A 12,084-nucleotide genomic window follows, 5' to 3' on the forward strand; every position below is an offset into this window, starting at 1 on the left:
GTCCTGACAAAACTCTACCATCTGGTGAGCAAGATGTATGAGACAGCCGAAATACCCTCAGACTTCAAGAAGAATATAATAATTCCAATCCCAAAGAAAGCAGGTGTTGACAGATGTGAAAATTATCAAACTATCAGTTTAATAAGCCACAGCTGCAAAATACTAACACGAATTCTTTTCAGACGAATGGAAAAACTAGTAGAAGCCGACCTCGGGGAAGATCAGTTTGGATTCCGTAGAAATGTTGGAACACGTGAGGCAATACTGACCTTATGACTTATCTTAGAAGAAAGATTAAGGAAAGGCAAACCTACTTTTCTAGCATTTGTAGACTTACAGAAACCTTTTGACAATGTTGATTGGAATACTCTCTTTCAAATTCTGAAGGTGGCAGGGGTAAAATACAGGGTGCAAAAGGCTATTTACAATTTGTACAGAAAGCAGATGGCAGTTATAAGAGTCGAGGGACATGAAAGGGAAGCAGTGGTTGGGAAGGGAGTGAGACACGGTTGTAGCCTCTCCAGGATGCTATTCAATATGTATATTGAGTAAGCAGTAAAGGAAACGAAAGAAAAGTTCAGAGTAGGTGCTAAAATCCATGGAGAAGAAATAAAAACTTTGAGGTTCGCCGATGACATTGTAATTCTGTCAGAGACAGCAAAGAACTTGGAAGAGCAGTTGAACGGAATGGACAGTGTCTTGAAAGGAGGATATAAGACGAACATCAGCAAAAGCAAAATGAGGATAATGGAATGTAGTCGAATTAAGTCGGGTGATGCTGAGGGAATTAGATTAGGAAATTAGACACTTAAAGTAGTAAACGAGTTTTGCTATTTGGGGAGCAAAATAACTGATGAGGGTCGAAGTAGAGAGGATATAAAATGTAGACTGGCAATGGCAACGAAAGTGTTTCTGAAGAAGAGAAATTTGTTAACATTGAGTATTGATTTAAGTGTCTGGAAGTCATTTCTGAAAGTGTTTGTATGGAGTGTAGCCATGTATGGAAGTGAAATGTGGACGATAAATAGTTTAGACAAGTAGAGAATAGAAGCTTTTGAAATGTGGTGCTACAGAAGAATGCTGAAGATTAGATTGGTAGACCACTTAACTAGTGAGGAGGTATTGAATAGAATTGGGGAGAATAGAAATTTGTGACAAAACTTGACTAGAAGAAGGGATTGGTTGGTAGGACATGTTCTGAGGCATCAAGGGATCACCAATTTAGTACTGGAGGGCAGTGTGGAGCGTAAAAATCGTAGAGGGAGACCAAGAGATGAATACACTAAGCAGATTCAGAAGGATGTAGCTGCAGTAGGTACTGGGAGATGAAGAGGCTTGCACAGGATAGAGTAGCATGGAGAGCTGCATCAAACCAGTCCTAAGACTGAAGACCACAACAACATATATTATATGTAATTTGGTAAATAACAGAAAAATAGTCTTGATTGCACAAGTTAGGTTTATTTAATCTTCACATGTGATGCATTTCACCTGTTTTAGGCATTATCATACAATCTGGGGAAATTATAAACCAGTGTAAGGATAAATTGCTATCAAAGGCAATAATAAGTGAGTAAATTAAAAATAACAAGAGTAAGACATACACTGACAGGACTAGGAGCACAGGGCCACATTTGTGTTTCAGTGGGTAGTGAGGGGTTTAAATTTCAGCTCATAGAATATTGCATCATAACTGAGCTTACCAATAAAAACTTCTTGCTAATCATAACAGAGGCATCAAATGTAATTAAGAGTATAGAACTTCATTGCATCACTGATAAAATTCTTCCTACTTGTAACCAAAGTGTCAAACATGATTAAGAGCTTCAAAGAACTGGCAGGTAATAGCCAAATAGCCCTGCTGACACTTCATTGCATCACCTAGAAGCAACATGGAAAAATGTAATGACAGCAGGAAAAAGAAAGTTACTAAAGCGTGCAAGGGGTACCTATCATAGGTGAAGAGGCATATTCAGTGAGCAGAACAGGTTAAATGCGTGGCATGTTAAGATTAAATAAAACTATCTTGTGAAACAAAGGGCGTTTTTTCTGTTCTAAGGTTCTATTATGATTGCTGCACCAGTGTCACTGTGGTAGTTATGCAGTGAAGTGATTTTAATAATTTGGTAAATCTCTTTTATGACCTAATCTATATGGTCTTTGTTACAATGGTGTGATTCCACCATCAACTTAACTCTGTAGAAATTTGCTTTCCCAATGAGTCACAATATTTCCCAAAGATTGTTCAATTTACCACAATACAACTGATACAGCAGTATTATTAGTACTTCCAATAAAATAACCATGAATGATACTGAATGATAATGTTAATAAGTACTCACTTTATAAGACACTTCCAATTCATTAAGCAATGATTTCAGTTCTGTCTGATCACAGGTACCTCCATATTCACTCTCCATTTCCTAACCCCTCTCGTAAAAAGCAACTGCGTGTTAGAATGCAGCATCTGCAAAAAAAGTCAACTGCTACATAACAAAAATTATATCATCAGAAGATTATATATTTTTATAACACAAACAGGAAGCAATTCAGACACATTTCAAATATTTCCTTTTCTGTCAGCACAAGTTTAGATCAACAGTGTGTTTCTGCATATAAGCATTAGCTTTAGTACAGTCATACAGACACTGTATACAAAAACAACATTTATGAAAACAGTAAAAAAGTAAAGCTACAGGCAATGGTGAATAACAAAGTCAATGAGCTTCATTTAATGGGAGCATAACATCAAAAGACTCCTCCCAAACACCATGATTTATAACCATTCATTCATTCACTGACTGTGTTCCATAGATTCAAACAAAGAAGAGTGTTCAGGGATAAGGAGTTTACATTAAAAAGTGAAACACTGTAACAAATTGCATTATTGTTTAACTACTGTTAAACTGCTATAAACTCACTATAAGCATACTCATGCTTATATATCTAAAAACAAAGATGATGTGACTTACCAAATGAAAGTGCTGGCAGGTCGACAGACACACAAACAAACACAAACATACACACAAAATTCAAGCTTTCGCAACAAACTGTTGCCTCATCAGGAAAGAGGGAAGGAGAGGGGAAGACGAAAGGAAGTGGTTTTAAAGGAGAGGGTAAGGAGTCATTCCAATCCCGGGAGCGGAAAGACTTACCTTAGGGGGAAAAAAGGACAGGTATACACTCGCACACACGCACATATCCATCCACACATACAGACACAAGCAGACATATGTCTGCTTGTGTCTGTATGTGTGGATGGATATGTGCGTGTGTGCGAGTGTATACCTGTCCTTTTTTCCCCCTAAGGTAAGTCTTTCCGCTCCCGGGATTGGAATGACTCCTTACCCTCTCCTTTAAAACCACTTCCTTTCGTCTTCCCCTCTCCTTCCCTCTTTCCTGATGAGGCAACAGTTTGTTGCGAAAGCTTGAATTTTGTGTGTATGTTTGTGTTTGTTTGTGTGTCTGTCGACCTGCCAGCACTTTCATTTGGTAAGTCACATCATCTTTGTTTTTAGATATATATTTCCTACGTGGAATGTTTCCCTCTATTATAACCATACTCATGCTTAAAATTACAGGAAATTCACTACTTTGAAAAAGCTGCTGCCTGTTCAGTAATATTAAGCAAACTCCTGGTTCAAGCATCCAACAGGCACAATATTTTGGCCATCAGACATATCATCATCATCAACAACAACAAAAAAACAACAACAACATCATCATCATCATAAGATATTCTAATGAATAGAGTTCATCTGAGCACACGATCTGACTTTTATACCCTTTCCCTGCAACACGTTCTATACACAGTCTATGCCTGAGGGCACATGTCAACAGCCGCACAGGTAATGGCGTCAGGGTCTGTGGCAGTGTAAGTGCAGTTACTCTGTCAGCCCTAGATGCCAGAGTATTGTGTCTGCTGAGTTTCTTCTCAATTGGATCCAGTGCTGGTTCCCAAGCCTTGCTGAGATAATAGCTGCAGTGCTCGTTGGAGAGATTGTCCCTGGTGCGAATTTCGATGGCCACTAACAATGTTGTCCCAGTATTTCAGAGCCTGTGCTAAAATCCTGGTATGAATATATTCCATCACGATTCTTGGACAGACAGTGCTCTGTGACCTCCAACTTTTTGGGATACATTAGTAAAGTGTGCTGCTGGTGTTCTCGGTATTGATCTTCAATGGTGCACACTGTTTGTCTGTTACAGGTCTTGCCTAATTGACTTGCATTCCGATGTACTCCAATCTTCCACAAACCAAGGTCATCTCTGACACTATGCAATAATGTTCAAGTTTCATTGGGCGGTCAAAAGACAGTTTGCTTTTTCAGTATACGTCCAATTTTTCCCATTAGTGTCCAGGTGCACGGTATAAAGACAATGCCTACCTCTTCCCTGCGTGACTTCTTCCATCTCCACAGGTCATACTGTAGTGGTGGGGTGGAGAGCATGCCTCATCTGCTACTCTGTGTAACTTTAAAAAAAAAAAAGCACCGTTCTGAGGTGTTACAATTCCTGGGGCAGATTCTCTGTGTCAGATGATGCACACCCTGTGTACTGGAGGTTTTAGTACCCAATTCCTCTGTGCACACGTTGATCGCAGCTGTCTGCATGCAAATAAAAGTCAATGTGTGTTTTCTTCTGATACACACCGCAGCCCAGAACAGCATCAGCTCTTCTGTTGACCATGACGTTCAGGAATGGTAGTCTTCGTTCTGTTTCAGTCTCCGTAGTGAATTTGATGTTGCAATTTGTGGAGTTCAGACAGGCACAGAATTCAAGAAGTTTTTCCCTTCCTTAGCGCCAGACAAGGAACGTGTAATCCAGTACTGGAGAAAGCAGGTAGATTTCCATTTGGATGACATCAGGACTTCTGCTCTATGTACACATTTGCAACCACAGAAAAGAGTGGACTGCCCATTGTAACTCCCTTCATCTGTTCATAACATTCTCTATTAAACAGAAAATATGTGGCAGTCAGAAGACACAAGAAAAGGTCAATGGTCTTCCTGTCAAATTTCTGACGAATGAGTGCTAGTGACTCTCGTACTAGCAACCTAGTGAATAACGAAACAACATCAAAGCTCACGACACTATCTGTGTCCTTCAGGCTGAAGTAGTTGAGGTGATTTGCCACATGAGGACTTAACCCTCTAGTACCTCCAGCTACAAATATGCAACATAAGTTTTATATCAGTTTTACTAGTCTTTAGCCAATGCTAGTTCACCAATGCCCACTGTTACACATTTGTACAAGCCATGCAGTGCATTCTGTGAGGAATAAATGGAACTACTGTAGAAATATTATCTTTGACCATGTTCGTAACTTCTTAGATGCTCCAGGGCAGAAGTTGGTCACCATCATGCTGCGCAAGGTATGTGGGATCCTCTTTTTGTGTGGATAATAAGTTTTTAATCAGTATATATTAAATATTTTCTCTTTAAATGAGTACTAGTGGACCAATTATTTGTAATCTTTTGGTTCTGCATATTGAAATACCCTACGAATGTTGAAATGCACTCATGTTACATATATGTAACAGTGGGCATTTAGGATTTCAAATGGCTCTGAGCACTACGGGACTTAACATCTGAGGTCATCAGTCCCCTAGAACTTAGAATTACTTAAACCTAACTAACCTAAGGACATCACACACATCCATGCCCGAGGTAGGATTCGAACCTGCGACCGTAGCAGTCGCGCGGTTCCGGGCTGAAGCGCCTAGAACCGCTTGGCCACAGCGGCCGGCTGGGCATTTAGGGTTATACATGAAAATAGCAACTGTTCTCAAAAGAACAGATACCACTGATGACCGTGCAGCTTCGAGGTATATCAACAACACCTGTCAGCAGCAGAGGGGTTCCAATTAATTATCCTTTAGGGCTATGTTTATGAATGTTAGTATTGTGACATTTAGGCATTTTCTTTTACTTCCAGTTCACGATTGATGACATTCTTGAGGTTCTAACTAATCCCAATGAAAGTGATTTTTCTGAACTTCATGATGAGGATGATTATGAAATTCTGACTAATAGTAACACATATAATGATGGCGGAGAAACTTCTACTCCAGAGCTGTTGCAAGAGTTGGCTGTTTTTGCTTCAGTAAATCCTGAGGATGTTCCAGAAGATACAGTGTTGTGGATTGATGGTGACTTTACTCCAAAAATTCATCCATTCATGCAGCTTCCAGAAGACTAACCTGAAGAAATACTCACCCCTTAGCAGTACTTCAGATCTCTTGTGACACGTGAAATACTGGAACTCTGTGTTCAACAAACTAATATTTATAGTATTCAGAAATTGGGTAAAGCTATTGACATTACCCTAGCTGAGCTGGAGCAGCTTTTAGGTATTTATTTGCAAATGCTCTTGGCACAAATGCCTAGTGTGTGATGTTACCGGGAAAAACATATGGTGCATAATCTGGTTTCTGATATAATGGCTCAAAGCTGCTTTCAGAAACTAGTACCTCTATTGCATTTCCAGGATAATCTTTTTGTTACTCAATTAACACAGAAAGAAGATAAGCTATGGAAAATTCAACCTTGGCTTACTTTGCTCTCACAAGTTTGCCTGAGAAAACTGCCTGAGCAGAATCATCATGTTGACAAAGGACACAGTAGTCTTCAACAATATATACGAAACAAGCGAACAAGATGGGGATTCAAAATGTGGGCTAGAGCTGGTTCCTCAGGATATTTGTATGATTTTGACGTTTACCAAGGTGCAGCTTCTAAGGCAACAAAGCATGTAACTGCTTGGTACATGTACCTCTTGGTTACAATGTTGTGATGAAGCTAACTGCACCATTGGCAGACAATCACTTTTTAGGGCTTATGCAGATTTCTCCACATCATATCATGATGCTGAGAGCCTACTGAAGAGGGGTATTTATTACACTGGTACTATAAGAGCTGGAAGATTCAAGCAATGTACTCCTCCCAACGAGAAGCAGACAACAGCACAAGGACGCGACACTATAGCTTCACAAGTTGACACAACGGGCAAGTTCATCATTGTGAAATGGTATGACAACAAATGTGTTACACTGTTATCTTCGCTAACAGGTGTACAGCCAAAGGACATGGCAAAAAGATGGCATAGGACTAAGAAATAACATAGTCTTGTCCCAAGACCATCCAATATTCAAATGTACAATTGTAATCTGGGAGGAGTAAGTCTTCATGACATGTTGACATCACTACACAAAAATCTCATAAAATCCAGAGGACAGTGTTTGTATATTTTCTGGCATGCAATAACAATAGCTGTTGTCAATAGCTGGCTGAAATATAAAGAAGGCTGCAAGGCCCCGTCTTGAAAACATGTTTCTCTCAGACAGTTTCAAGCTAATCTTGCAAGTGCATTGATATATGCTGGACAAGACGGGATGTCCAAGTACTGACGATATCTCCAAAAAATTCAAGAAACTGGCTACTACAGTAACTCCAGTGCTAGAATGTCAACAGGACAAAATTACCACTTTCCTCAGTGAAATAACACAAGAGGAAGGTCCAAAATTTCCAAGAAACAGAATAGTTTTGTTCAGTGCCAAAAATGCAAAGTTTTTCTGTGCTTCAACAAAGACAGAAACTGCTGCAGATAATTTCACTACAACAAGAAATGTATGTAAATATGTTTATTGTTATGTTACAGTATGAGCTTTTGTAATAAATCGATTCAGAATTCAAAACTGTGATTATACATTTATCTTACCCATTTCAATACCATTACCTTGAATCCCAATGTTACATATGTGTAAAGCATTGTAAAAAAGGACTCAAAAATGAAAAAAAGCTAAAAGCTGTACATTTGTCCTCCAACATATTGGTAACTGTAAATAATACTCTGCTAAGAACAACCTACAATGAATATTAATTGTTGTGAATCCTAGAGTATTAATATTTCTGTCAGGTGTCTTGGCAGTAAATATGGGGAGCCCTGACGTTGCTGACAATGGGGTTTAAGGGCATCGTATTTTCATTGGCCTTAGGGAGTCCTTAAGATCTTGGCAGTACAGGTCATTATAGTAATAATTTCTTAATGATCCTCTCTCGTAAGTCAAAGTCCTTGAGAAGCACCCTCTTGTCTGTCTTCTTGGTGGGGTCAGTGTTGATCTTCCTGTAGGAATCATTGTCTTGCATGCTCTGTATCTTCTCACTGTAGTTCTTGTCAGAAAGAACAGCAGCAGCATTGCCTTCATCAGCAGATAACACTCTCAGCTAAGCCCAGGAGCTCAGATCTTCAGCACAGCTGACTATGGCGACACACCTGATCACCAAAATGTTGTTCTCACGTGACATTATGAACTGGTAGTACATCCATGGACTGTTTAGTTAGGAGTTATCAAGTTTGGATATGCCCATCACCACAACATACATAAAGTTCCCCAATTTATCAGTGTGCACCGTCCAACATTACTGCAAGAAATGGTGAATCACTCTGGGTCATGCAACACACTGTACGATCAGTGGTCATAAAAAAGTTCCAACCAACATGACCAGAAACAGTGTCAGGACTTGTCAATAACAAATGGTCTCAGAAGTGCCAGCAATTGCTGCTGTCGGTCAATGCAGGCACAGCCCAAACATTTTCCAAGTGATCCTTGCGAAAGGAATTGCATGCAGTGTACACTGGGAATCTGGTATCTAACAAATGACCACTGCTCACAGTGGCACATACAACTGCTTCAGTTGGCAAAACAATACAAAAATTGGACAGCGGCTGATTGGAAACATGAATTGTGGTCCTACGAGAGATGATGTAAGGTGACAACTATACTGACAGTCCAACGAAGCAATTAAGTCACAGTGTGTGGAGAGAGTGGCTCATGATAGAGGTGGTTCTGTGAAGTTTGGGGGTGTTTTCATACCATATCTCGAGGCCAGTCATTCAGTTTATCATGAACCAGGACATTCATTTCGACATTATTTGTGAACAAATGTCTTTTCTTCTGAATCTTGATAATGAGTATGCTGTGGACACTCCCTTCTTTCAAGATGACAACAGCTGTGGTCAGAGGGCTGCACACATACATTCCTAGTTCAAAAACCTTTCAAACGTCTTATCACATCTACAGTGGCCTGCTAAATCTTCTGACCTTGATCCCGCATAAAAATCTGGGGCTGGTCAGGACAGCAGGTGAAAAACAACAATTACCATACTCATAATTTGATAGCTCTACAGCATCTAAACAACAACTTATACACACATTGCTGGCTCAATTGAGGCCTTTATCAAGGTTAGAGACGGTTACACAGTATTAGCTTGATGTCTTCTGTAGGTGACCTTTGGTTAACTCACCAACATGATTATGCTCATGTTTATCATAAAACAGCTGTTATGTATGTCCCATAAGAATATGAGCCTGTTGCATTGAGTATTGGCTTGTTACGCAGATGACATGACTATTCAACCCGTAAGTCTACATTTTCTAATAAATTTTAGGGTTAGCTGATCAGGTACATTTTCAACACCTTTTTGTACTGTGAAGTAAATTTAAGAAATCCGAGGTATTAGAAAAAGTCTCCAGCAAGATGTGCTGTTGCCTACTTTACACACGTTTACTATCACTTACTTTTAATGAAGGCAGGAGCGAGTAACAGTATGTGGAGAAGAAGAAGATGATGAAGTTTGTTAACAGTACTACATATCAATGTTATAAATGCTTACACAGAAATCTGAATCTCATTTACCACATTTGAGATGGCACTCAAGACTTGGTTTAATATTATGACAAAATGAATCAGTCACACAAACTTAATCACATTCATCGTTATTGTCAGAATTACTTGCAAACAGTCACCTTATGCTTCCTTACAGGCCCAGTAATGTCACTGTCACTGGAATTTTCCTCAGAACTCTAAAATCATTCATTCACACAGTCATCCGGCACTTCATTCTCACTAGGAACATCTGATCATCATCATCAAAAACCTCCAAAAGTGTTTCACATTTATTCATTTTCTTCTGTTTTTGAATAGGGCTATCTCTAAAAGCAGGAGGAATGCCAAGAGGAAAATAATAACTATCTGTAATCTCAAAACAGAATCAAAATGCTAAGTAAGCAAAACATACATGAAGGCATTGAAGCTTAAAAACATACATGAAGGCATTGAAGCTTAATACACTGACTGCTGGTGTAAGTAGTAGTTAAAATATATTGCAGCATATCACATCCACAGGCAGTATGCAGAATACATGAGTTATCTCTAGATCCAACAGTAACAGATGGTGCACAAGACATGAATGAGCTTGGGATCTGTCAGTAATTTTTTCCATGTACATACTCACACTAACTACAAATGTACACTTTCCCAGAATTAAACTCTGATTCACATAATTATGGCTAGAAAGGAAGAACCTTTCTAGCAGAGTCCCAACAACATATAAAACCCACAAACCTTTTTCACACTCATTTCGTTATTACTTAAAACGCTGGATTAATCACTATCGAGAAAAAATTGCTCCCTCTTGTTTGAATATAAAATGCAATCAAGTAGAAAGTGGTGCACCATCACTGATATGCCACAAGCATCACATATTGGCAGGTCGTCTGTCAGACACCAGTGTGTCACTGGACAGTGCACTATATTCAGTTGTGTTACATCTGCATCTTTCCATCAGAGTGGCTGGAGGTATGTTCACCATGACAGAAACAGTGGCTTCACCAGCCTTAGCTTGTTGTTTTATAACTATAGTCATTAGTTTTCCAGCTGACACACAACTCCTCTCTAGAACAACAATGCATTATCACCCAAGCAGACAGCATTTGGTGGTATATTATTTTCATTTCAAATGTCCCTTACAGCCATGTCAACTTACACATTTCCCTTTAATTCCATATACTTGGTACACAGCAGAATGATATTTCCTTTCCTTACTGTTTTAAAACATAAAGGTCATAGGTTTTTTTGTATATTCTGTACTAGTTAGTCAGCTGGATATGTTTACTGAATTGCCTGTAAGGACTGGGGAATCAGGGCAGATTACAAGAAAATTATTCTGCCAATGGCACCTCAGCTGCTCTAGCACATTTATAGCTACTTAAAGCTCAGAGTCAAAGACTATAAATTCATCTGGATGTCAAATCCTATGGACACTGTCTGGAGAAAGTAATGAGCAACTGACAACATAACCCTACTTGGACCCATCAGAATAAATGACACAGTATCAGTGCTCATCTAAAAACCCGTAAAAGGCTTGTTTAAAGATAAGAGCCAGTGTACAAGATTTCTTGTGCTTTGTCAAATTTCAAACAGCCTTGAATTCGTTACTAATAATCAATGCTCCAACACTGTGTTAAAAATTTCAGCTACACAACACCAAGCTTTTTACCTTGCTCCACTGTTTCAGTCCCAACCACTCTCATCACTCTGCTGTGATTTATATATCTGAGTACTTTTAATGGTGAACCATGAGATTAGAGGCTGGAGACACTGCACCGACTTTATATGCATGTTACACTGTGAAGAACTTACACTGGACGATTAATGGCAGTTCCCCAGCCTCAGCACAGAAGCTGGGTACCGGACTTGTATTGACGGCACCTGTCACCAGTTTAATGAGATCATGGCACAATGAATCCAAGGTCTTTATGTAGGTTGGTCATGCAGAATAATATAAAGGACAGCCATATTCCACCTGTGATTGAACAATGACTCTGCAACATACCAACAGCGAATATCTGTTTGCTCCCCAGTAACTGCCATTAAGACATTTTAAGATGTTCAGAGACTTTAGAGCTCTTGCTTTAGTATCTACATAACTACTCAATATATCAGTATCTCTGTTACACTCTCCCATAGGTTAAACAAACCTGTGAGCACTTGGGCTGCCCTTCTTTGTATAGTATAATATCTCTTGTTAGTCTTGTCTGGTAGGGGTTCCCAACACTTGAGCTATAATCCGAAATGAGTCCTCCAAGTGTTTTGTAAGCAATCTCCTCTGTAGAGGAATTGCATTTTCCTAGTGTTCTACCAATGAACCAAAGTCTGCCACCTGCTGTACCTATGACTGAGCCTACATGATTCTTGCATTTAAAATCCCTACAAATTGTTACACTATGTATTTTCATAAGC

The 12,084-nt window shown here is 39.3% G+C and overlaps 1 protein-coding gene across 2 annotated transcripts in view; it reads right to left on the reverse strand.

The window, feature by feature from the left end:
- The window catches only part of LOC124551979, a 200,257-nt gene that overhangs the window by 176,944 nt on the left and 11,229 nt on the right, over window positions 1–12,084 (reverse strand). For both annotated transcript variants that reach the window (XM_047126482.1, XM_047126483.1), the window contains exon 2: window positions 2,343–2,467. In XM_047126482.1, coding sequence (XP_046982438.1) covers window positions 2,343–2,420 — 78 coding nt within the window. In that variant the 5' untranslated portion in view covers window positions 2,421–2,467. The remainder of the gene's footprint in view (window positions 1–2,342; window positions 2,468–12,084) is intronic.

Source organism: Schistocerca americana, chromosome 1, assembly GCF_021461395.2.
Source record: "Schistocerca americana isolate TAMUIC-IGC-003095 chromosome 1, iqSchAmer2.1, whole genome shotgun sequence".
NCBI classification, from domain to species: domain Eukaryota; kingdom Metazoa; phylum Arthropoda; class Insecta; order Orthoptera; family Acrididae; genus Schistocerca; species Schistocerca americana.